The sequence below is a fragment of the Xiphias gladius genome, chromosome 23, assembly GCF_016859285.1.
Source record: "Xiphias gladius isolate SHS-SW01 ecotype Sanya breed wild chromosome 23, ASM1685928v1, whole genome shotgun sequence".
NCBI classification, from domain to species: Eukaryota; Metazoa; Chordata; class Actinopteri; order Istiophoriformes; family Xiphiidae; genus Xiphias; species Xiphias gladius.
Window position 1 is genome coordinate 21,450,164 of NC_053422.1, and position 27,337 is coordinate 21,477,500.

The 27,337-nt window shown below is 43.4% G+C and overlaps 1 protein-coding gene and 1 long non-coding RNA gene across 2 annotated transcripts in view; one reads left to right on the top strand and one right to left on the bottom strand.

Moving 5' to 3' along the window:
• efnb1 (ephrin-B1) overlaps positions 1-27,337 on the top strand; it is a 58,813-nt gene that overhangs the window by 12,693 nt on the left and 18,783 nt on the right. The window contains exon 2 of the mRNA XM_040120416.1: positions 12,423-12,700. Coding sequence (XP_039976350.1) covers positions 12,423-12,700 — 278 coding nt within the window. The remainder of the gene's footprint in view (positions 1-12,422; positions 12,701-27,337) is intronic.
• Positions 15,162-15,931, bottom strand: LOC120785584. Its single transcript, XR_005706623.1, has 4 exons — positions 15,918-15,931; positions 15,689-15,807; positions 15,301-15,395; positions 15,162-15,187 (listed from the first exon to the last, which is right to left on the bottom strand). It is a non-coding gene; the product is annotated as an uncharacterized LOC120785584 (long non-coding RNA).

The window sequence follows — 27,337 nt, forward strand, 5'->3', positions numbered from 1 at the left end:
AGGACACTGAACTAAACCCCCTGTATTGTTGTAACACAGAAAAAGTCAAAGGCTAAGGACGGGGAGGGGAGAGGTTTACCAGAACCCCTCTCTTCAAGGCCCTTTCAACAAAGAAAAAAAAAAATCCCCACTATGTTGTTTTAAAGAAATAGTAAAAAAAAAAACCTTTAAAAAAAGATTTTGAGATAAATATCTCTCATGTTATTGTCATGTGTGTCCTAGACACACACTTTTCTGTTGCACATATTGGAATAACCTCTAAATGAGATCATACAGTAACATTGCAGATTGTGACAAAAGTGTTTCCCCTCTAGAGGGAAATCAGAAAATAATGTTTCCTGTCCGCAGAGTGTCAACTCCCCAAGAGTGATGTGACCCTGCCCCCGGTCACAGCTCACACAGACATCAGCCAGATAATGACATACATTTCACTGACAGGCTGTCATTCACGTGCCTGTGCAAGTGTCGGCGCACACACTTGGACGTATGCATGTGGGCACGCTCTCGTGCTTGCTTGAAAACAAGAGCAGACAAGCACAGTTGCCGTTATGAATCATCTGAATGATTTGCAAGTCAAATAGCCAGTTGCATAAGACATGCCTGTTATTTTCTGAAATAAATTTGAGTTTCTCATCTTCCAGGTGACTTTTAAAGCAAATACATCAAGGCTACTAAAACGTGGATGATTGCATGTCGCTTTGCTCTCATTTATCTGCAAGCATCTATTACTATCATGTTGTCAAGTCGATGAAAAAAGTACCGGAAAAACCAACAGATGGGCTTTTAAGATTCACGGATGTATGATTTTGTTAAAGTTTGTTAGAGATTAAACCTCTCTTATCTTTTTTGCTTATCTTAAACTTGCTAACTAAACTAAAAGCGAAATTTACAACTAAGATTTATGATTCTTAAAATCCACAAAAAAAAAAAAAAAAAAAATTCACATAGTTCTGAACACAATGATCATATCACAACCTGCGTGCTGGTTTATTGCCACTTTACAGCATATCAAAATCAGATAGTGCTGAAGTTTGCAACCTTATCAAGCAACCTTATCAAGCAACAATCAACTTGAGTTTACATAGTCAGATTTCATGTTAAAAGCAAATGGTTTATTGAAATCCTGTAGCTGCATGCCCTGCCGAAGCAGGTGTGGACCTGCTAGCTTCTCTATTTGCCACCAGTGATTTCTGGCGGAGGGGTGTGAATGTTCCCTAAATGCTAGATGGGAGGAGTTGCCTGCGTGGCACATTCATTAACCTGGTATCTAGTTAATCTCCTGGCTAATTCATTTAGTCCGCCGAGCACTCCTGTGTATTAATATCCTCTCTGTGCTGCCGCTCATAGGCTGCAGTAGGAGCGTAGCCATAGCGATGATTGTGTCATTATTTTGCAGTCAGATGAGTGATATCCCAGAGGGCTGTAGCTGGGTTGTCCAGGCAAGTTGAGTGGGACTGATTAGAATTGCAAATGGACGCCAAGTGTTGTGTTTATTGTGTGTCTCAATATTGGAGACAATCAGGCGAATCAAAGCCCTCAGCTGGAGAGACGGGACTGAGGCACAGTGGGCCTCTCTGGTTGGCACCGTGTCCTCATTGCTTGCACAGTAGCCCCCCCCCCCCTTCTCTCTGTTGCCCCCTCTCCCGGTCGACTCTGTCGTGTGTATAGGTCCTGAAGTACGTGGACACAGCTGGAGAAAGAGAAGGAGAGACAGAAAGAGCCACTAAATCCAGTGCACTCAATCATCTGTAGTGTGGCACTCCTCTCACACAGCTGAGAAATATTAAACACGCTTTATGATAATGAAAGTGCTGGCGACAGACATAAATATCAGAGGCAAAGTGCTGAAGGATTAAAATGTCTTGTACATTTGCTCATAACACAAATCTGTCATTGATTTCACGACTTCCTGAATCGTTAGGGACAGAATGATCAGCTTTTCATCAGTAGAATTTCTTTTTATTTTCTCCGAGGCCTGTCTGTGATGAGGAATATCAAGTCACTGCACATATTAAGGGCTCAGGAATATACGGATATCTGCATGCAGTTCTGTTGTCAAGCCCTGCAAATGGAACCTATTGGCAGCATGCCCTTGTTATGGCTGGGTGACAGACTGTGGTGCAAAGTGCCCTAAACGCACATGTTCTCCACAAATCAGTTGTGAATTGTTCATCCTCAACAATTGGCCATTACCCTGATATTGACTCACTGTTTGTACAAGATTCAGCGAAATCCAGCTGAAAGCCATCCAGTGCTGTTGTGTGAGACAGGAAGCTAGTGTTTTAGCTCACTGTGTAATTCACTCTGTCACTTGCACACAGAGAGGCCTATCTTCTCTTGTTTCGCTACTGTTGGCTTTTAAAGAATGTGCGTGTGTGTATATAATGTACATGCACATGCAAGAATGTGTATGGGTGTGTGTGTGTGTGTGTGTGTGTGTGTGTGTGTGTGTGTGTGTGTGTGTGTGTGTGTGTGTGTGTGTGTGTGTACAAATGCGCTCATGCATACATATGTCCCTGTTCGAGCACAGGATAATTCCTCAGGTCATACATGCTCCCCATATAGCACCGCATGACCAGTCACAACAGGCATGTGTGAGGCCCAGGTATGGGCATGCACAGTGAACAGGTATTGCTACAGGGAAATGACTGTTAAAGCTGAGTTTTATTGCACCACACACGTTCTCTCCAGCTCTGGCTGCTGTAGGCTAAATGAAGAACTAAGTCAAGAGGAATGTGTTCACGCTCTGCGGAAATCCCTTAGATTTACTGTGAGCTTTTACCGTGACTTGTGAACGAAGAGCCGGCCAGTAGCCATCATAAGACTCACATGTCTGACATGATATGATCAAGAGTCACCAGTCTTGAAAGGCAACAGTCAGAGGCTGAAGCTGTGGCTCATGGCCTGTTTGGACAGCGCTGTGTGCCATTGAGCTTGAAAAGCAGTTGATGAGCGATCCTTAGAATTGTGTGTGTGTGTTTGTGTGTATGTGTGTGTAAGGAGAAAAAAGAGAATGGTTGTGATGGAGAGTGTGTGTCAGATCGCCGACGTGGCTGTTTGTGAGTGTGTGAAACCTAGGAGGGAGTTCATGAGGTGACATCTCATCAGCTGTTTGACTTTCCCAGTTTCCCAGGGAAGCAGTTTCAAGAACAATGCAGAAGAAAAACCACCAACCACCGACAATTGAAATGCCCCCCCAAAAAAACAAAAAAAACCCCAGCGCTGTTTGCTGGTGACTGAATTATTGCCGTTGCTTGAGACTGGAGACAGGGAAAATGTGTGAGTGACTGCACTGTGCTTGTAGCAGACACATATCACCTACCGGACTCCTCTACCCATCCATCTCCTAGCGCTCCTCACAATAACAGGAATACATTAAAAAAGAGAGAGTCAGGGGGGAAGGGGACGCAAGATAAATATTGTGTTAGTATTTTCCCTCCCTCACCCTTGCAATTGTCTTTCATACTGACAGATGAACAATGAAAGTATTTTGAACTTTGCTGTGTGCTATCTTTTACTTCTGGGCTCAGAACGGTGCTGTCAAAGCCAGACGTGTTCTGGCAGAGATTGATTGATTTACTTTCTGTGCACCATGACTTCCCTTTGTTCCGACAAGAAAGCTTTGGTTTCTCTCCAGTATTCTAGACTTTATGTAGCTGTGTCATATTAACACCTGTTAACAACATAGAGACTCATAAAAGTATCGATTTAGCTCCCCTTTGATCGTTAAGTGTTGCTGTAGAATTCAAACTGGAAGCGGTTCATTTCTATATTCTGAAAAAAAAAAACAACAACAACACTTTCTGTAGCACAGCCTGCTCTCTGGAAGGGCGGGGGCAGGCAAAAACTAAATATTCTTTCAAGAAAATGTGCGTATTAGCTTTCTTACCAAGAGTTAGATGAGAAGATTGATATGATTGCCACATCTGTATGCTAAAGCCACAATTAGCTTAACTTATTTTATCCAGTCTTAGCGTAGCTTAGCTTAGTTTAAAGTGTAGAAACAGGCAAAACGGCAAGTTTGGCTCTGTCAAAAGATCTCCACCTATAAGTTTAATCTGTACAAAAACCAAGGTGTAAAAATGACACGCTCTGGTATTACAGGTGGTTTTCGTAAGTGAATTCTGTTACGTAAAGGTGGAGCCAGGCTAGCTTTTTACCCCTGTTTCCAGTCTTTATGCTAAGCTAAATGGCTGCTGGCTCCAGCTTCTTTTGTGCTGTGCAGATATGAGAGTGATATCAATTTTTTCACTCTTGGGAGAAAACAAATAAACATATTTCCCACAAGGTCAAATCATTCCATCAAGAAAAACCTCCTTATTAGTGGGCGTCTAGTTTGTTTGGGAGATTTCTTTGCTGATTTAATTCCTAGATGTGTCATGCCAAAATACTGCAACTACCCCCCCCCCCCGTGTGTGTCTGACAGCCGACTCATCCCAAGCACGAGAAAAATTAGCTAACTTTAGCTACACACCATAACCCATCTCTCATCCTCAGTGAGCTTTTCACGTTGCTTCATTATTCAGGCTAAAACTGTAATCCCTCGACTAATTTTTAACCATGCTGAGATAGGAAGGCAATTGTTAAAAATTGAATTTAACCATGACTGGCTCTATCTAAGCCAAACAGAATTTAAATAACTAGTGTATAATATGGGACTGTGTGAGTGTGGGATGTCGGTGTGCATGCTTGTGTGTGTTTATTAGTACATGTGATGTGCTGATTGAGCAGCAACATTAAAGGGCTGGTTTTTCTGAGAAATGATTTTCAAAGGGCTTATCAATTGAGTTGGAGATACAGAACAGAAAATGGCCGCTGGTTAACACCCCGGGCAAGCTGCGTGGGTTTGATAATGGTTATGATTCTTTTCTCTCTAGTTTCTTCTTCGCTCCCCCAAGTGGGAGTGAAACACAATCGGGTGAGCGTGAGAGATGCTATTGTTCGTCTGGGAGGTTCTCCCGCTTTTTCTCTCTTGCTCTGCTCGGCACTGATTACAACCTTGCATCCTGGTCCAGCTCTTGACTCTCTGCTCTGCAGCTCTTAGTCCTGGGGGACGCCCCTCTCTAGGACTTTCCAGTTTCCCGACCACCACACACACACACCAACTCTGGCACATTCGGGGTATCTGGCACACTAACGCACACACCCACCCAGGCATGTATGGACGCACGTATATCTGCACACACAGTCACAGAAACACACTCACACATACAGTGGGCCCGGGCCAGACAGGTTTGGCAGCGACTCTAGACTGGCCCTGTGGAGAGATCTTTACGGAGCATGCAGAGCCCATCTGTGGCTGCTCCTCAGTGATCGGAGGCAGCTGGCTGTGTGTGTATGTGTTTTTGCACGTGTGTGTGTGTGTGTGTGTGTGTGTGTGTGTGTGTGTGTGTGTTGTGTCGTGGCCAGGGAAGGAACTAGGGTAGGAGGAAAGAGGCTTGTGTATGTTTCGGTCACAGAGCAACCCCAGAATGAGGGCTAAACTCAAGCTGAAACTGACCCAAGCTCGTCTAGCCAAGCCAAATCGTCCTCTCGCCCCCCCCCCCAGCCCTCCAGCTGGAAGAGCTCAGTCCCTGGGCTCCAGGATGAATAAGTGGAGACGCAGAGAGCAACAGTCTGGGCCTTCTCTCGCTGTCAGTGATACCGTGGATGACGTTCAATCACAACCGCATACACCCCTGCTCGCTTAACTCCCCTGCTCTTAGAGAGGGATGGGCTCGGCATTGACAGAAACCACAGAGGCCATAAGAAGAAACAGATTATGCTCTTTCTCCTCCCTAATGACTCCTGACACTCCTCTAGCTCAACAGTCCTCTTCAGGCTGTTGGTCTAGTAACAACGTCCACTTCTTGCCTCCTTGCGGCAAGGCCATCTGGGTGTCATCTTGTTAGCTCATTATGGCCGGCCAACGGTGCGATGCTAACCCCTCATGTGACAGTTATCGAGGGCAAGCATACTGCGCTTGTTTGGTGTACATGAGAGGTGTGTGTCAGCCGCGCTCATGTGTGTGTGTTGCAACACCCCTGTGTGCAACTGTTATGAGTCACGCTGAATCTGATTTGCTGTGCATGCCAGCCTGTTGACTGAGCTAACTGAAGCTAGTGTGTGTTTGTCTGTGTCTGTGAGAGAGAGAGAGAGAGAGAGAGGGTGTCTGTGTTCACACGTACAAAAGCAGTTCTCTGCAGGGTGGAATTCAGGATATTCTGTCTGTCTTTTTTGCCTCTGACATCTTCATTTATGTCTCTCTAATGGGGACAGCCCGGGGGGAAAATACCAAGCTTTCTGCTTTTCAGCAAGTCACTGCTGCCAAGTTTGGCCTACTGGAGTTTGAATGAAACTTGGACTGAGTTTATAGTTTATCCAATACCACTACCTGTTGGCGAGTTCGTCCTGCTTCTCTATAATGAGGGTCAGATCCTTCCTGCTTCACTAAACAGTTCTTGAGCCAGATGGGCCTTGTTTTGCTTAATTTCAGGATCTTTGTGTTTGTTCGTGTGTCTCTATGTGTGTGTGGCCTGCACTAGCATTGAGGCGACTTGTTTACCGTGTTTGACATGTGAGGAAATCGGTGTGTGTACACTTCGGGGCGTGTGTTTATGTATGTGTGTTTATAGTCAGGCCTTCCTAAGAACATCTGCCCCTGCGACAGTCTGACAGAAGCCAGCTATGTATACAAGCATTTGGGTTAAACTGCCGGCGAGGAGCGCAGACCTATGACCAGCTCACCTTCACATAGCACCGCTTCAAACGCTAGAGGGAGACAGTTCAGACTGGTTTCAGATCTGTTCGTCATATAGCTGACAGTTCACATGGCTCGACGGTATTATAGATGTCGCAAATTTTCTTGGAGCCTTACAAACATACTGACGGTCTGATGATATGTGCTTTTCTCTCATGTATGGAATGAGCACAATGTGTCAACATCGCTCAGTGGATCTTAACCACATATCAAGAGCAAAGCCGTTTCAGAAGCCGCTGTTTGAATGTTTCCATTGTGAGCCCAAGCAAGCATGTGGCTCTATCTTGATGGATCTGAAAGCAGTTTAGGGCTGAAACAGTCCCTGCTAACAGACAATTATTTGATATTGATTGACTTGAATGAGACCATGATGCATTTGTAGCCTGTGATTACACAAAACATAGACTGCCTCAGGCGAGTTAAGCTTTAAATCCCCACCGCTATATATATATATATACACATTAAACAAGAGTTCAGCTGCGATACTCTTTTTGCATAGCACAGCTTTGCTCTTTACAGACTTAAGTGTAACCCTGTCATGTGCGTGAATTACTGTAATGTTTCATGAGACGCCATAAAATCTGTCCAAACTGTAAGCCTACGGAATATTGATTGAAATGGCTGTAAATATGGCTGCCGTATGGAAAGTTGCATCTGTAATAACAGGAGGGAGGCAACCAAAAGGATTTTCTGGATAATGTAAGAGAGAAATGATAATTGGTGAGGGAACATGTTTCCTGGCGTGGTGATTACCACGCTGATAGCACGGGGAATAGAATACCTGTTGTGGCGATGATTGTGTGGGGTGTGTGTGTTTTTAATTTACATGGCGCGCTCGTGTGCTTAAAGGCCAGAGAGAAAGACAGAAAGATCGACTGTTCGGCTACAGAAACAAGACGGGAAGAAGAAGTAGTACCTGCATCCGCGCTGTTGGCATGTTCCGCTGGTAGCAATGGATTGCCCTTTATATGTAGTTGAGGATAATTGATTTTAATTGATATGTATGGCATGTTCATGCTGCTGCTCAGGAGGAACAAATCAATTTGACACCATTCTGTTGATATGAGCCGTCTGTGCCTCTTTCTCTCACAGTTCCTGTGTCTCGGGTCCATTCATTCAGTGGTCGAGGCTGCCTGCCAGTGCAATGCCTGGGGCAGAGGCCTGAGTTGACTGGACGGGGGTGGAGAACATGGGGGGAAGGGCTGGTTTGAGGCTCTGTAAGGGGCTTTGAGTGGGCCTTAGTGTAGGCGGCGTTTTATATGAAAGTCGGTGAGGGCAAGGCGCTTGAATAGGGGTGGCTGGGAAGTTGGGCTGGGAAGGTCCAGGATGCACCCCACAGTGCTTTTGTGTGCTCTCACATCCATGTGTGTGTGTGTATGGGAAGGGGGGTGGTAGCATATGTGAGATCATGTGCTCATATTCACCAGTGGAATGTAAAAAGAAAGAGGAGGGGGTTCTCCTCTCGCCTCTCTTTTCCTCTGCTTCGTTGTTTTCTGTTCTCTCTCCGCTGTGCTGTAGTGTAGGTCTGTTTGTATAAGCTCTTTACAGGATTCAGCACGCTGTGGAGCCATCCAGATGAAACAAAACCAACCTCATTTGGTTGTTTTGAAAATGATTCTCTTTATTTGTTTAGTCCAGGCAGATCCACCTCGTTTGACATGAGGGGAATAAAGGCTCTCTCACGTTCGGGGTCATTTCCCAGAAACATCGTTTGTATCTGCACGGCTCTTCCTCTGTGCACTCAAACTTCTTTCATCAACAGGTCTTATAAAGTCTCCAGACAACATGAATGAAAGATGCAATTCAACCCCCCCCCCCCCCGTTCCCTTTCGACCCCCTCAAAAGTACAATAATCTTCAGTCACTCGTCTCCTCCTCTCCATTGCGTGGCTGTGTGTAGCACCGGAGTGGTGCTGATTAAGCCAACAGAGAGACAAACGGGAGACAAAGTCCCAGCCCACCAGTTTAGTTTCACATCCTGGACTGGAGCTGGGCCGCAGCTTGCCAAGTGGAGGGCTTTTAAACTGGGCTAAACACTAATTGCTGCCCTATTTCTTTTATGTTGCTTCTTTCCCATCTGCGATGGCGCTTCCAGACCTCCACAGCAGCCAGAGCCTCATTATAGCAGACAGTTAACAAAGGCTGGGAAGCAGAGAATTCACTTAGGATAGCTATCTAACCGCTAAATAGGAGGCCTGCTCAGAAAATTGAATCAATGACAGGGGCCGGCTTGTGATTAAATCCTTCAGGGATATTAAGATATTAAGATTTTAGAAATCTTAATTATTCATCTAAATTGTTGCAGCTCACTTTGATAATCAAAGAAATGGGTTGTAAAACCGGGAATTGGGATGTGAGGATCATTGTTTTATTTGAGAGGTAGGCTTTTAAGTATTTTGAAACAGAACGTGATGAAAAAAAGTTGCCAACAGTTTCCTACAAAGAAACAGAAAACAGAAAACACCTACTTGTTGAGTGAAAGAAATCAAGGTTTAATTGTGATGTTTGCCTGGTCATTCTTTTCCCCTCTGGTTTCACGCTTGTTTTTGTGTAGGTGTTTTTTGTGTGTGTCGAGGGGGGGGGGGCAGAATGAGAGAAATGTTGAAGAGGTGAATGAGAGGGAAGGATAAAGCGAGAGGGGAATGAGATTGGGTCGTAGAAACAGAGGGGGCTGAGATTCAGGGGATAGACAGGAAGGTGGGGAGCAGAAGGGGTGGTCAGCAACAAAGCCTGATGTTGCCATGGAAACGTGTTTATGCCTCACTGATGCATCTTGTAGATCCAATTAGAGACTGACTAGGTCCATGTCTTCATAGACACACGCACACACACACACACACACACACACACACACACACACACACACACACACACACGCACGCACATGAAAACATATGACATACACAAATATACACACACACATATGAGCACATGCAGACTGTTGCTGCTGAAAACCAGCAAATTGTTGGGAGAGGTAGGACAAAGGATACCCCACATTCTCTCTCTTATCAGCCCTTGAATTATCGCAACCCCTCCCCTCACCCCCGGCCCCCGCTTCACCCTCATGAGCATCAGACAATAGCGGGGAAATAACGTCTCACCCGCTTCCAAGCCTTCTACAAGAGCCCCTATCCACACATGCTTTCCTGACATCATATTCAGCCAAAAAAAGGGGGGGTTGCCGGACAGGATTTTGACTGTTTTGCAAATTTCCTTTAGCATTCATCTCTTAAGTGAATGAAATCATTTATTTGGTAATGCCCCTGTCCAAGAAGAATACGCATGAATGTTGAAAAGGCCTTATTCCAATCATGTTCATTTTCATGGGGGGCATTTCTTCAGAAAATTGGACTTTTTAAATGATCGTTTCTGACGACGGCTGGTTGTTTGCCAGTGTTTAACATCAGAGGGGGAAGGACGGCGATCATGAGCACCCCCTATACTCATACACTCCTCTATTAGTCTCTTTCAGAGGACATCACGGTCCTCCCTTCCCTGGCCAGTCTGAAGAGTCGGTTATTTAGTGGTGAAATGATGTGTGTGATGATGAAATGAGGGGCTGTAGATAAGGTGACTTTACACCCTGAGAGAAAAAGAAGGGAGAGACAGAGAGAGACAGAGAGGGGCCCAGCCCCTGATGTCTTGTTAAAACGTGAGGGATCAGAAAGAACAACAAATGCATTGCGCGCTGCTAAATCCTGCTTAAATCCGCTGGCATGGGCAGATCTAGCAGATAGCCCGCTGCTGTGCTCACTGTCTGCAACCACACACACACACACACACACACACACACACACACACACGCACGCACATGAAAACATATGACATACACAAATATACACACACACATATGAGCACATGCAGACTGTTGCTGCTGAAAACCAGCAAATTGTTGGGAGAGGTAGGACAAAGGATACCCCACATTCTCTCTCTTATCAGCCCTTGAATTATCGCAACCCCTCCCCTCACCCCCGGCCCCCGCTTCACCCTCATGAGCATCAGACAATAGCGGGGAAATAACGTCTCACCCGCTTCCAAGCCTTCTACAAGAGCCCCTATCCACACATGCTTTCCTGACATCATATTCAGCCAAAAAAAGGGGGGGTTGCCGGACAGGATTTTGACTGTTTTGCAAATTTCCTTTAGCATTCATCTCTTAAGTGAATGAAATCATTTATTTGGTAATGCCCCTGTCCAAGAAGAATACGCATGAATGTTGAAAAGGCCTTATTCCAATCATGTTCATTTTCATGGGGGGCATTTCTTCAGAAAATTGGACTTTTTAAATGATCGTTTCTGACGACGGCTGGTTGTTTGCCAGTGTTTAACATCAGAGGGGGAAGGACGGCGATCATGAGCACCCCCTATACTCATACACTCCTCTATTAGTCTCTTTCAGAGGACATCACGGTCCTCCCTTCCCTGGCCAGTCTGAAGAGTCGGTTATTTAGTGGTGAAATGATGTGTGTGATGATGAAATGAGGGGCTGTAGATAAGGTGACTTTACACCCTGAGAGAAAAAGAAGGGAGAGACAGAGAGAGACAGAGAGGGGCCCAGCCCCTGATGTCTTGTTAAAACGTGAGGGATCAGAAAGAACAACAAATGCATTGCGCGCTGCTAAATCCTGCTTAAATCCGCTGGCATGGGCAGATCTAGCAGATAGCCCCGCTGCTGTGCTCACTGTCTGCAACCACAACACACACACACACACATACACACACACACACACGTACAAAAACACACCCGTGGTCAGTCCGGCTGTCTGGGTTAATGCTTGGCTAACTGGGACAGCAGAGCTGAACCATGTTGACATTTTAAGCCTCAAACAAGTCCAGAACAATGATTCAGCCCGCCTGCCCCCCCATCAGACCGCAACCTCAGCCCATTTTGCTGACCGACTAGCACACATATACACACATGCAGACTTGCATAAACATACACACCACTGCCCAAACACACTGCAAGTACTCAATCTACCCCCGCCCCCTCTCTTCACACACACTTACACACGCACACTTGGTGTCCTCCTGTTCCCCACCTTTAGTGAATAAAAGAGAACAAGAGCTGATCTGATTGAGTTGGCAGCAGAGAGTGAGGTGGAGAGGTACAGTAAGGCCAGATGGATTATCTTAATCCTCCAGTAGATGATCATGGCAGAGGGAAGATGAACCAGGAAGCCTTAACCTCCTGATTGACCCCTGCGCACTGTTTTCCTCCAGAAACTCTGACCTCTGAAGTAGACGCAGTGTAGATATTATGTTGAAGCTCAGGTCTTATAGGGAACTCCAAAAATATGAAAAAATAATCTGTGGCATTCTTTGGATGTAATCCTATCTGTAGCCATTTCTGTGGCAGCCATTTTGTGTTTGGCCATCTTGTTTCCCTCCTTGCAAACGTTTGGTATGCTTTGATTTGGATCCAAGTATGAAAAGGAACTTTAGAGGATTTGTGTGAAACGCTCTGTCGAGTAACACTGAACAATGTCAGGCAGCTACATGCAGTGTTTTTGTGGGGCCAAATTAACTATGCTCTGATAAAAGCCCATGCCAGACAAATCTAAACCCATAACTCCTGTAGCTCAAAGTATTTAGACTGTATAAACTATTATTGAATTATGTGGCTGCTTTTCCAGACCTCCTTTATTATGTGTTAGTAATAATTTGTTCTTTTCCTTGTCCCCCAGGTTTCTGGCTGGAAAAGGCCTGGTGATCTACCCAGACATCGGGGACAAGCTGGACATCATCTGTCCCAAAGCGGACCAAGGCAGAGAGTATGAGTACTACAAGCTGTACCTGGTGAAGAGGGAGCAGGCGGAGAGCTGTAGTACAGTTCTTGATCCTAATGTCCTGGTCAACTGTAACAAGCCCGAGAAGGATATCAAGTTCACCATCAAATTCCAGGAGTTCAGCCCCAACTACATGGGCCTGGAGTTCAAGAGGAACTTCAACTACTACATCACCTGTAAGTTTGTGATGAGAACCAAAAGATGATTGATTGTTGATATTTAGCTTTTTGACCTTCATTTAACCAGAGAAGCTTGACTGAACAATCTGAATAATAATCTCCTCTTCTCACTCACAGTCACACTTAGGAGTTTCCCAGTAAAACTGTATTTAAATGGTTGCTGCAGCAGCTCCATAACAACAAGTGGCTTGTGACATGACGTGTCTTGCTTGTGGCACAGTGATATTAGGTTTTTAGGGTGAGAGATTTCCCTGTCAGTACAGGACTCAAAATGGCAACCTAGACTGCATGCCTCAATATTTTCTTTCTTTCATTTTGGAGCATTTGTTTGGGAGAAAAAAAATACCATCTTCTTCAGTGATGATAATACAATTACTTAAACACAATTTTGATATAGTTGTATTTTACATAAGTATTTCCTTTTGATGCTACACTTTAACATTAGTGGATACTTAAGTGTCCTATGATGAATGAAAAATGAACAAAAAAATATTTGGATTTAACTGTAGCTTTTCTTTCAGGAAAATTCCTATTTCCCCTGTAATTAGCACCGAGTTATATTGTTATTTCCTGGAAAATTCTTTGGAAATTCTTTGAAAATTACAGATCTGTAAAATGAAATGTTACCTAAAAGAACATTTAGAAAGAGGCTATTCTGCATGATTATTACTTTTACTTATGATACGTATGATAAGTACATTTTGCTGACAATACTGTTCTTTGACTTAGTTAAAATTTTTAATGCAGCATATTTATTTTTAACTGAGTAATTTGGTTTGCGGTATTATTATTATTGTAACAGGACATGTCCTGTTACAAAAATATATGACAATGTGCACACTCCTTTAACTTTTAGACAGATCCTGTTTATTATTGTGAACTTATTGTGGGTAACATTTTGTGTAACTACTGAGTAATACTTTCGCAGTTCAAATTATATTCTCTACCAGTATTTGTGGATTTGCACACAGTAGATGGTGCTTAAAACGACAAACAACAACAACAAAAAGCTGGGGCTATAATGTAAAATGTTTAATTTACCCCTAAACATTAAATTGTGAATGAAAAAGTATTCCACTTTCCAATACAGTGTTCATACTATAAACAGATACATGACCACAATTATTTTATATTTGCATTTGAATTTATTTATTTATTTATTTAATAAATCAGGATAATTAGTCAGTTTGTGTTTCAGTGGCTACAAAGCAACAGCACAGTCGTTGAAGGAGCCAGCGGAGGAAGCCCATCGCTCTCTTCTTCTTAGTCATGTTGACTTCTGAGTGATCTATAACAATGACCACAAAATCACGAGGAGGGCTCAGAGGAGCTGGTGAGGCTTGAACCACAGCACAGTCTGGTTCTTCAGTTGGTTCTACATCCTTCTCAATTACATCCTCCCTGGCCTGAACTTTGGATGCAGGTTCAGCAGGGGGTGTCAGAGAAGCTGGTTCCATGGCAGAAGCTGGTGCTCTGGTGGGTTTCGAGTCATTCTCAGGGCTGGGTTTTTCAATTACATCGTTCTTGGCCTGATCATTTGCTGCATGTTCAGCGGGGGCTGTCAGAGAAGCTGGTTTGACAGCAGAGCCTGGCTCCCTATAGGGTTTGGGGTCGCTCTTCAGGCTTGGTTTTCCACGTCCATCCTCCCTGGCCTCAACCTTAATCATAGAGGCAGGTTCAGCAGGGCGTGTCAGTGGAGCTGGAAATGCAGCAGAGTCGGGTTCTTTGGTTGGTTCTACTACCTTCTCACGGCTGGGTTTTTCCATGACATCCTCCCTAGCCTGAACCTTGGATGCAGGTTCAGCAGGAGGTGTCAGAGAAACTGGTTGCACAGCAGAGTCTGATGATCTGGTAGATTTTGGGTCCTTCCCAAGGCTGGGTTTTTCAACTGCATCCTCCCCGACCTGAACCTCGGATGTGGGATCAGCAGGAGGTATCAGAGAAACTGGTTCCAGAGCAGAGTTTATCTCTAGACTGGATGTTGGCTTCTCCTCAGAAAGGGGGGCAGGAGGTTCAAGAGCGGGTGTCAAATGAGCCGGCACTCTGGGGCTCTGGGGCTGAAACATCCCACAAATCTTTCCCGTTACCACATCAACAATTTTACTGAGCAGCACTGGTGCGAAGCTCTTGATCCTGTTCACCAGGATATCTTGTGGGTACGTCTCCCTGATCTCTGTCAGGATAGACAGGACCATGTCGTCCCTGACGGAGCGGGAGAAGGTGGCCTGACAGTCCCCAGTGGTGAGAACATTGGAGACACTGTCCAAAGTGGCCTTTGCAACCCCAACAGACAGTTTGCTGAGCTGCCGGGAAGGCATGTTCAATAGGGGGCGAGGAGGAAGCACCCAGAAGCCCTGCAGGACTCTGGGAACAATCTCCATCACCACCTCTTGGGGACAGAGCACTTTGGAGCAGGGTGCCTCCTGCTGCTTCTCTCTCAGTATCTTGGCATAGTCTCGTGCCATGCTGAGGACTTTAGGATGTCTGTGGGTTACAGTCAATAAAATTACATTTTAAAACCCTTCAGAATATCACAGAAATATTAAAACCACTGTACTTCAACTGTTCATAAATAACGTGTGCCAAATGAGACTCACTGAAAATTAGGAGGTAGGGGCTCTGGGGACTTGAGGAGCATTCGGGCTTCAAACTCAACGTCCCTCATTTTATTGCTGACGTTCACTGCCCACACCTGAAACAAGAAATTAGATATGAAGTGCAGTTCTGACATATTTAAAGAGTCAAATCAAAATAATAATTGATTCCAAACTAAGTCTTCTTGGGATTCTAGTTTTATCAGCATCAGAAGAGGCTTGGCATCTTCCTCATCAAAATCCTCCAGTTCAAACTCCCAAAGACTTCAACCAGAAACAAAACACAAGCATTATCTTTACTGTAATTTATTTCATTAGGGACAGATTGGTGGGGCAGGAGCAGAGGTCAAGGTGTAGCGGTGGACTGCGTGTTTGTGTCTAAGCAACTCACCGTTCTCTCCGCGTACTTTTGCTCTCCTCCAAAATGAGGTCGATCATGTCTTCAGCAGTCACCTGAGATGGGATCTGGTTTTTCTGCTGAAGCTTTAGGAGTTCTATCACCAGTGCAATCTATAAAACATAAAGGAGATACATCATTTTTAAGCATGAAAAGACATAGTTTATCCAAATTTACCTGGCATTTTCTACTGGTGTGGGTTTGGGAGGATAGTAGGTCTTACCTGGGACTTGTAACTGTTTATATGCCAGCAGAGCTGCAGAGCCCGATCATATATGATTGTTTCAAACAACACCTTTAAATGAAATGAGATGAAGTTATTCATTAGTTTTAGTCTTTTCTTTTTACAATACACCTGAACTTGTTTAGAGTCTAACTCCAGTTTAAACAAAAACTCTCTGACATACCTTGATGGGTCTGTAGATTCCTCTGCTTCCTTCAAGAAACTCCATTGATATTTACTTACTGTATTTCAAAATACAGAGCAAACGAAAATATCAAAGCAACAACCAAAATTTCTCTAGTACGAGTTCGACGATAGACTTGATAGTACTCAAACACGTTTGATCCTTCTGGCACAAGTGAACAGAGTGTGTTCAGGCTGAAGAGTGTGAGGTCTGAAGTTCCCCTCTGACTGTTGAGTCACATACTAACCATTCTAGAAGGGAACTCATCATCTCAAACATTCTGGTAGGTCTCCAAGGAAACACTTTTTGCAAATATCCTGTTGTTAAATAAAGTCTTAAAGTGTATAATTACCCTTTGGAGACCTCTGTGAAATGATGCATACATAATACTCTATATAAATATAAAATACTTTTGGTCATCACAACCCTATTATTTACATGTTAATTTTATTAATATTTGTGCCATAGCGCCCCATAGTTGTCCAAAAACTATTAAAAATACATTCTTGAACCACACTCATTAATGTACCGGGTACCTTCAGTAAAATGAACTTTATTTTGAGTGAATCCCACATACAATGCACTGGCTCCATAAATACATACTAAGGCACCAAATATGTGTTCAGGAAATTTGTTTCCAGGGAATTAGTATTCTTTTGCAAAAATGAAAGTATATACTGTGTTTGTAACCTGTTTTGAAGTAAGTAATTCGGAAAGTATTTAGACACAGACTAATGTGTTGTTGGTTTTGGCCTTTTAATGGGATTTGTTAATGCTGTTTATCCATCTTGTTAACTCAGTAGCTGCAGAAGCTAACATACTGTAGCTCATGTCCATAATGCAAAAGACAGTGTTATTCTAGGACTTCCTTAGGCCTACTCTAATTTTTATTTCAGTTAGTCATTTCCTGCACTTCCTGGAATGACATAAACAGTTTATAAAATCCTAACATGTGTTGTGGTTGATGTGGTCTGAGGATACTGTCAGCTGGGGACTCTACCACATCTGTAATTGATTCCTCTCTAAATCAATAAAATGATCAGAGATGGTCCTGACATTAGACATGTAATGTCTAAGCTATCATGCAACAAGCTTTTCTTTAAGAAGCTGGCACAGTGAGAAATCAATAGAGGCCCTGCAGGCCAGTTAAAAAAACTCTGATCCACTGCCAGTCTACTCTTATGAAGCATATTGTTACATCTACTATGATATTATTAACCTTTCAATATGTTAAAATAGCCATAAAACTCATAAAATATTAATCTCATCACATCGCATTTTTTCCCGAATATGAATACAATGCTTCTTTGGATGATTTAACTTCATATCTTTCTGAAATGCGTAAGAAGATATAAAATTACATTTCTCCTGTCCTAAAATAAAAGCAAGCTACAGTATGCTTTAATCTCGAAAAATAGTTTCTTTATGTCATCTCCTGTGAAGGAGAAGTCCACGCTAAATTAAATCTCACATGTTTTTCTTTTGATCTGCAGCAGTTCAATCGATATTTGTGAACTCTCCCTCAAAGCCAGAATGCAGGAAAGCATGAAGCTTGTGATGTTATCAAGCGACAGTTTTTTGGGGCTGCTCCTGTGGCAACATATAATGTGGACTTTAAGAAATATCTCTTTGAGCTTTATTACACCCACATGTCTTTAGAAAAGACCTTGGGCATTTTCGGCGTCTGCCCAAACTTTTCCTAGTCGGCTGTTAGGGGGGCTGCTCCACATATTGTCTCCTGATTACATCATAAATATTTTAACTAACTCTATCAGTGACATATACATGGGCATGCATCTTTACTACAGCATGATCCAACATCAAAGCGAAGACATCAACTTTTTTTTAGGTTGAATTGTGTTTATACAACACTCTTGTGTCTTTGCTGTATAACAACATTCTTACTGATGTGTGTACTATGCAAGTGTTAAGAATACTTAACACTCACTACATAGTGTTTCAGACTGTGAACCCACCAGCAAAACCACCTTCACAAACGAAGCTGGTTGTGCGGGATGGTGGATGGTGGATCATTACTAGGCTCATATTCAGTAACGTTCTCGCGTCATCAGTAATCGGATGTAGTATTTGTCTTGGTATTATGTTAATGTTGTTGTCCTTTGCAACAGGAAGACCTTGCTTTATTTATTCCACCGTAGCCTGTGCATACACCATGACACACTTCATCTATCATTCAGATAATGGCATTGCGTGGTTGCTGTATTAGTGGAATATGTCTGTGCTTTCTTGTGAGAGCAGCAGAAGAACAGCGAGCACCTACGTTAAATGCACTTTTCCGGCTTTTCCTGTTCAGTAGAGTCTGCAGTGTGTGTGTGTGTGTGTGTGTATGTGTTGAAGCCCCTTTAGGCCAGCTTATCCCCGCCTAGAAGATGTCTCTGCAGGGGATGTGGTCAAGCCGGCCAGTAGAGCAGTGTAAATCTCCTTGGCCTACAAAGACCTGGCTTATCTGACCTGATTAACAGTCGAACGTGGCATACACTGTTTGAGACGAGAAGAAGATGCATAGGGAGTGGACATTCCACTGAACCTTTTTTTTGTCCACCGCCGGTCTCCACTCTGACTCCACGGCTCCGTTTGTCTTTCACCCCCACCCCCACCCCTACTTCAGCTCCTTCCAAGGAGTAGAACAAGCATAAAAGGTGTGGGGTAAAGTAAGCAACAAATGGTTCGTGTGTATTTGTTTATGTGTGTCCCGTGCCTTGATGTCACCACAGGGGATCCCGTCCACTCGTCTCGTCCATCCCAGCCCGACTCTGACAGGAGTCATGGGGGGGGGGGGGTTAAAGGTCAAAACCCATGGACAGGGGGTCACGGAAACACAGCAGGGGGTCAGTAATGATAACCCTGCACTGATCTAAACCCCAGACCCAGCACCAGGTTGTGCTATCCATCAGCATCCCCAACCCCCAATGTACACACACACATATACATGCATATACATACATATACATACACCTTCCTGCCCAACTGTGTATGAGCGAACAAACTGGTTGTATTTCATTGCGTTGTCTAAACACAGGATATGGAATGAGCTGTTTTTGAGGAAAATGGCTGCGCTGTGTTTAGGGGTTACAGTCAGGAGAGAAGTGATTTTAGACAGGAGGCTTTTAAGGCAAAGGAAATATAATGGAGAAAATGAGCAACAGAGCGGGAAAGAGAGAGAGGGGACAAGCATACTTATCTGCACACATATATATACAGATGGTCTTTATACGTCCCCAGCGGAGCCAAAAGTCCCTCCATTTTCTCTCCCATTCGCCCCTCATTGAAATAATGTACCATGACTGCTTGGTGATATGATTTCGGTGGTTTGCTGGGCCGGTGAGTCTCTGTTCTATATAAGGGTAAGGCCATGAGGCATTAAACAGAGGCAGCCTGTCTTCATGGACTCCTCTTCTCCCCTGATTTCCTGTGTAGCGGGCAGGGTAAGCCTGATCCTTCCTGACAGCTGTCACTCTCCATCTCAGTGTACCATCGCGGGCTCTGACACACATCGACTTCCCCTTCAGAATACCGCTGCAGTGGAGCACACGCTATCTCACCTCCAGAAGAGCCATAGTGAAATACATAATGCTCGCTCGCAAAGCTGTTTTCATTCTTGCTGCTTAGTTTCTTTGTCTTTGCAGGGAAATCCAGTGGAACTTCCTCCGCTTTTTTAGTCTGGAAACACAAAGTGACTGATAAGCACTTTATTATTCAAGGATTAATTGGTAATGGAAAACCTCTATGTTTTTTACTGATTCGTTTAAACAGTCTTTGAAAAACAATACCTAAGAATATATCCGACAAACTGCATTTGACACTGTGGGTTGATCTTTCTCTGGTGCTTACACCTGACAGGATTAAGGTTTGGAGGTATGTTGCATATCACTGACATCCATACTCTTTAGCGTGGGCTCTTATTCTGTATCGCTGTTATTTTTTGCTCTAACATCCTACACAATATACACCCCCCCCCGATCCTTCATTGGGCAATATGCATCCAACACTATCTACTTTTACATACCAAGTCAGCTTCTTCTCATTTGTCCTTAGGAGAGTTGAAGGTCAAGTTTGAAATCCCCTTGCACGGCTGCGGCAGATCACAGGTTCCCCCCTGCCCTACATTTGTGAGGATGTAAACACTCCAACATATGTGCACAAGCACGCTCCCATGCAGGTACTCACGGTAATAATGCAAGTGAGCCCAAGAACAGGAACACACAAACACACATATAAATGAAGGCTTGTACACAGTCGAATAAATAAAAACACTTGCAGGCTCATAGCTCAATTTAAGTGCAAACAGTAATTTGATTAGAAAAAAAGTTTTGAGACGTCATTTTTTAGAGTTAATATAAAATTATCATAATCAAATCCCAGGTATTTAGAAAAAAGGCACTTGCATTTGTCAAAAACGTATTTGAAAAAGACAAAGGCATTTTGATTGTCAGATTATAGAAATGCTAATAACTCACACATTTCAAATTCACAAATGAATTTTTGTTGAGAAACGATGGCTGTTCACATCTGGAAACCTCCCTCTTTAAAATCACACTGTAATATTTGAATTACACCAAGAGACACAGTGCAGGATTTTCCTTTTTCATCAATTATGGACTCCAACGTACTTGTCATCAGTAAAGAACAAAGGACACATTGTTTTATAGCATTTAAAATCAGCACCTGAAATGCTGATTAGTATTGTTGGCAAACAGTTCTGTCTATTTTATTTTAAATCCTATGGTGTATATCAGGAAAACATAAAAGAAACATAAAAGCTCAAAAAACGGTTGTAAAACAATTAATTTTATCATTTTTTATCCCATGGTTCTAGAGGTTACTGTTACATAAAAATGTGTCATATAATCCATACCCGTAACATTGGCAGTGCCGTGATATCAATAATTTTGTTCCAGCATACGTCATGTTTTATGATGAATAGCAAAATTCAGGAAGACTAGGGTTGATATGGAAAGTCAGTTGTGGATTGACTTGGAGTAGCTGTCATTGATGTTACCTTTTAGAGTTTTAAGCAGCTAATAACGAAGCCTTAACGGATTTCATTTTCAAAGTAAACCCCGCTAACAGGTCAGGTTAGCAACGGTGAAGCAGCATGGCCTGGGATAAGGAGATTTAACCCCCCCTGTGAGTGAATATAGCCCAGTGTTTATTAGAGTGCCAGTGTAATATATGACTTTCTGCTTGCTTTGCAAATCTATCCAGGCTGCCTGTGCTACTTCTCCTTTGGATATTTCATTCAGAGAGGGTTAGCAGGCACAGCGTTATTGTCGCTGGTTATTGCCTTTCGTTTATTACAGAAGAGTTTGTTTAGAGTGGAGGGTTGGGGGTGGGGGGTGGGGGGGGGGGGTGGACTGTGGGTTGGGGGGACACGAGGATTTTATTTTAGAGGGAGGGCTCTTCACGTGGCTGTACAAGTGAATGGTAACCATTGGTTACGACTGAACCCGTCGTTGCTAGATGAAGCTGATATATTCATTTATTCATCTCAATTAGTCCGCTCGGTGCATCTCCAAACGCAGACACTCATCCTTCCTCGGCTGTGCTCCATGCTTATCTTATTAGAATATTTTATCCTGCGTGCGAGGCCTCCCTCCCTTTCTCTCTTCTTCTATGTTATTCCCCGCTCCCACTCCTCCAACCATCCTTTCCTCCGTCCATTATCCTTCTCTTGCGTTTGGAAGTTGTTGATGTGTCTGTGTGGGTACTGTGGGAAGTCTGTGTGCAACTAATTTCTGTTAACTGATAGCTTAGATCTCCTCTCAACACACAGACCCCAAGAAACCACAGTTAACTCTGCGAAACAACAACACTTAATTTTTGTTTTCGTTTTTCTCCTCTCAACTAACACAAACTAATTTGCTGAATGACTCTTTTTATCTACGTGCGATTTTCAATTGTTGAAAGTAGCCTCCTGGTTTTCTTCGATTCCATGCGCTATGCAGAAACCATCTCTGTGGTTTTGCAACCCTAAAATAGCTTCAGGCAGAAGGAGAGGAGACATCGTAAGACTGCTGGAAAGATGTTTGAAGTAGAGTCCATAGTAATTAGGAAAAGTAAATGTAGGACACAAGAAGATGAGCGTCATTGTCCATAAGGCAAATTGGATCAGACAATGGTGTATCACTGTATAAAAAAAACATAAGCAAAGGATAAAACAATGACAGGCCATAATCTAAAACACTCTGGAAATGCATATTTCCCTTTCCATCTGAGATGTCTGAGGTTGTTTGCCCTCTGCTTTGCCAACAACACATATTCTCAGTGTCTTTATTCTCCGGCCAACAGCTAAGCTCAAATCACAGCTCTCTGTCTGTCAGACGGAGCTCGCTCTCTTTCTCCACCATCCCTAGAACAGTGGTTTCTCTTTTCCAAGGCACACTCTGAAATGGCTTTGTTTTCCGACAACCATTCAGTGGCACCCTCAGCCTGGGCCTGCCAAGAAGTCCGCCTCCCGGAGCTGGAGCCCGGACTTGTTTACACAAACTCATCGGAGAAATATAGATGTATAATTATAGAGGTTGTTAGTTTTAATGTCGCATCCTTGCTATGGAAACCACTGCATGCTTGGTCAGCTACGATGGGGTGGCTGATGAAACCCTGACCGGGTATGGCGTGAACTTTTCTGCGGAAAACGTCTTAGGGGAGCAAGAGAGGAAAAGTAGCTCCCTGATGGAATCGAATCAGCGCTGAGCAAAGCAAACAAACATGAATCACAAGGCGGTGATAGAGATTGCTGTGGTTGTCCAACGCATAAATACAGAGTCTAAATACTGCTCTGCAGGCCAGGACCAAGCCCGTTTCTGTGAATTCAGCTTGGTGGCAAAATGTCCATGTTCCATTCCAGCAAGACCGCAGGCACACAAACACAGTAACAGGAGCAGACAAACACACAAGAGGAGTGTGTGCACACAAGCACACAGGCATAAATAAGCACGAAGCCACATAAGCAAATTCAAATATATATATATATATATATATATATATACTCATAAGCTCACACTTGCATGCAAATATATGCTCACACAAAAAACACAATGTGTTCACACACGTCCATCCTCCTTCTCTCTGCACAGATTTGCGTGCGTAATAGAAGCTTCTGTATGCATTGTGCATTTGTTAATGCACATTCAAGAGAACTGTAGCTTAGATGTGCACAAAATACTTTCAGTCAGCAGTCCCATGGGTAAGAACATGTATGCTGTCAGGGTGTGTGCATGCGTAGCATGATGGATGGATAGATGGCTGCTGAAAAGAAATCTTCATGTCTTCAATAAATACGTGTTGTGTTTGAGTTCAGGCTGTGCTGCCTCTCACAGAGAATTGATGATTTTCTAGATGGCGAAGGAACATTTTTACCCACCGCTCCAAACCCACAGGTCCAATTTCTGCTCTCTTTCTGTTCCTCTCTCCACTTTTTTTTCCCTTCAACTTAATCTCTCTCTCCCTTCGCCTTGCCATTGCACCTATTTTCTTTCCTCCTTAGATCTTACCCTCCTCCTCCCTTCCTCCTCTGCCTCCTCTCTCCTGCACAGTGACAGATCCTTCAGGAAATTGTTTCGAGTCTGCCAGACATTTTTGTGTTGTAGCTGTTTATTTGTGCTGGGGGCACAGGGGTCCGGAGCCTCAGTCTCTCTCCGCTCACAGACTAGAGGTTAAGCTCCCGAACTCTTTCACCGCCCTGTGCCAAAAAACACTGATCCTCGATCAGCGTGGCTTTACCGTGTAACCGATATCAGGGATGAGGATAGAGGAGCACCAGAGAGGATGTAATCAGGATGTGTGTGTGTGTGTGTGTGTGTGTGTGTGTGTGTGTGTGTGTGTGTGTGTGTGTGTGTGTGTGTGTGTGTGTGTGTGTGTGTGCATGTTTGTATACGTGCGTCAGCTGCTGGCTTTGTGTGTATTAGGATGTAATCAGCAGCATTTTCTCTGTGGTCTGCTGCGCTCTCTGATTGGGGTTTTGGTGAATAACAGGGGAAGGGAGGAAAAGCGTGTTTCTTTTCCTGCTTCTTGTGTTGCAGCCTGGCCTCAGAGCTGGAGAGGCCTTCGTTGTGGTTTGGAGCTGCACTCGGAGCTCTGGCACTTAACACATCTGCTACATCAGACCCTCTATCAATTATATATCTGTCTGTGTGCATGCGCGCGCGTGTGTGTGTCTGTGTGTATTAGAGCTGCACTGACTTGGGTCCCATGTTGACTGCAGTCAGCTTTGTTCAGTCGCCTCTATGTTAGCAGGTATAGGGAGTTCCCCCAGGGTTTAGGCACACGGGCTCACAGATACAGACACACACGCACACACACACAAACACACAAATGCATAGTCACGGGGACACATGCACACCCACACACCTGTGCACTGTCCTCTATCTCTTGCTCTGTATCTCTGCCTTTCCATTGCACTGTTTCTTGCAGATTTTGTTTTTGCAGACAACAGATGGGCTGACGTCTACTCTCCCCTCTATCACAAGTACAGTCTCTGTCTGTCGCCTATTCGTCCGAGGCATTTGTCAAGGAAAAACATTCAGTCCGGCCTCCCAAATGTGAGGATTTGCTGCTTATTTGTGTTTTATATCAATGTGAATGGAATATGTTTGGGTTTTGAACTGGTAGTTAGAAATTTGGAAATAATAATCAATATGGATAGCCCGTTTTCATTGTTTTCTGGCATCTTATAGACTAAACAATGAATCAGTTATTCCAAAAGAGAATCTAGACATCAAAAAATAGTTATCTGTTGCCCTAAATCTTTTCCTGTTTGTTTTTCCCTGACCTGATCCTCAGGTAGGCAGTTTCATTAGCCTGAAGGCAGTTTTCTCACCCGAGCCTTAACACCTGCCATGTCTCTCCTCACATGTCGCATCGCTGTACCGTTCCCACCTACTTAGAATACCTCATTGGGTTTTTTTAGCATTGCCTGTTTGAGATTGGAAGTGCTGTGCCTGTGGTAAGAACTATTGTTTGTTTGTTTTCCGTCTTTGATGTGTGTTTTTGTGCTGAGGAACACGGGGCTGGCTCAGTTGTCACAACTCTCTTCTGGAGGCCAGCTTGAAAAAAAGGGAAATTGAAGCTCCTCTCTCCACAGAGGATGAATGGACAGTGTAGGAGCTCCGCACAGACACGGATGAGCCGTACACATATGTACACACGCTAAGACATCTAAACACATTTGCATAAATGCACACACAGTCCCTGCGAGCACATTTTTTACATGCACAAGCATGAGCAGTGAGTACTCTGAGGATATATTGGCCTCTGCTGTTCATGTTTATTAACTTGCTCCAGGGCTTCAGCTCTGGTTTCCCTCAGGGGGGAGTTTGCTCACAGATTAACTCTTTAGTCAGTCTAGATTTTTGGAGCCTCATGGCCTTTGACATGCCACTACTATCTCCCACCGCATTCTGATCCATCCCAGCGCTTCTTTTATCAGGCAGCGTGGGCTGATTTGTGGCTCATGGACCTTTAGATGAAGCAGGGCGACTCCTCTCTGGGGTCCAGAGTCCCATATCACCTTTGTAGGTGACCACAAATGCCAGAGAAAAGACGGAGAGGATCTGTTTTTATCATCTGTTTGGATTTAGCGAGTGAACCATGGTTCACCTCATGTGATTATCAGTGCAAATGAAGCAAGACGAAAACTTAAATGAGTCTCCTGCAGAGGACAAGCTCACCAAGAGACCCTCTGTGGGCGTCTGGCAGCTGATTACACATGTGTAACCTGACAAAACCAATACTACCCACTAATATGGATGTTACAGGATGTGTTTGAGGAAAACTACTTGGATTTATAATCGGCTAAGCTTAAGAAGAGGCATTTTTATGGACACAATAATAGAATAATCAGAGCTCTACTTCTGTTTTCTCTCTTGACAACCTGTGATTTTTGCTAAATTTTATTACAAAGAGAAGGAACTCAGAACACTGCATTTTGTTTTGTATTCAAAGTTTATTTGTTGAATGTTAATGAGAACATTCTGAATGCATTCACTTTGGGGGCAAAATAGTTCTCAACAAAAAAAGTGCAGAAAAGTATCATATCTTTAGACCCGTGATTCCCAGCTAAAGGATGGGGACTCAGCAAGTGGTCCCAAGAAAAATCTGAGGGGTCACAAGATGATTATAGGCATAAGAAAGTAAAGATATATTTCTGGTACACAAATTTTATATATTTTTTGACTTAAGAAAGATTGGTACTTTCAAATCTTCGGGCCTCTTACAATGAAGCAATCAGAGACAGTAAAATCTCTTATAATTTGTGGTGAGGGGTCACATATAGAGTAAGCTTAGTTTTAAGGGGTCACGAATCAAAAAAATTGGGAATCACTGACACTAATCTGTCATCCATGGGTTAAATTTTTATTTACATTACCCATATCATCAAGCCAAACTCGACTGCATATTTTCAGTTATATGGAGGCCAATTTGCAGTAATTGTAGCAATTTTTGTAGTAATTACGAAGCGAGGAAAGAGCAAGAATTAATTCGATAAAAGAGAAGTTAATGAATAAAAACATACATACATACATACGTAACTAGAGCTCCGATTTATGATTTAGTAAAGAAAATAATTTAAAAATGTAATCCATCTTTTTTCATACAAACAAAGGTTCTCCCTTATTTTATGTTATCCCTCCAATACGTTGAATTATTTATCCCTGTTTTGAAATTTATGGACAATGTTTTTGCAGACATTTCATAGTAGTAATTTCAGCGCAGTTAGTCTTAATATTCTCAACAGATACATATCTCTTTTGTCCATTTCTCTTGGCATTCTCCCCGACTATAAAAATCCAGTATAAAATGATGGTTAACAGAGAGTGAAATTGAATAATGTGCTCCATTTCTTTGTGTAGAACTTCCCAGAATGATTTCAACTCTGGGCATGACCAAAGGAGATGTCTTAGGTATATTGCTTTTAATCTGAAGTAGCAGTAGGAAGTGATCAGTGATTTTAACAGAAAATCCTTATAAGAAATGAGGGTAGATTGGAAACTAGTGAGGAAATACAGGAGTAGAAGGAGTTATGTTGACTGATTGTTGATGTGGATTAATGGGCAGTTGGTGGACGAGTGTGGGCATTTTGCCCACTATTTTCTGTGGTAAGGGAAACACTGGGCCAGTGATGGGATTAATGAAAAACGCTAATGTGTAACTCCCATCTGTCTTTAACAAGGATAAAATTCTGTGTACTCATTGTTCACTGCACACATAAGCTCAC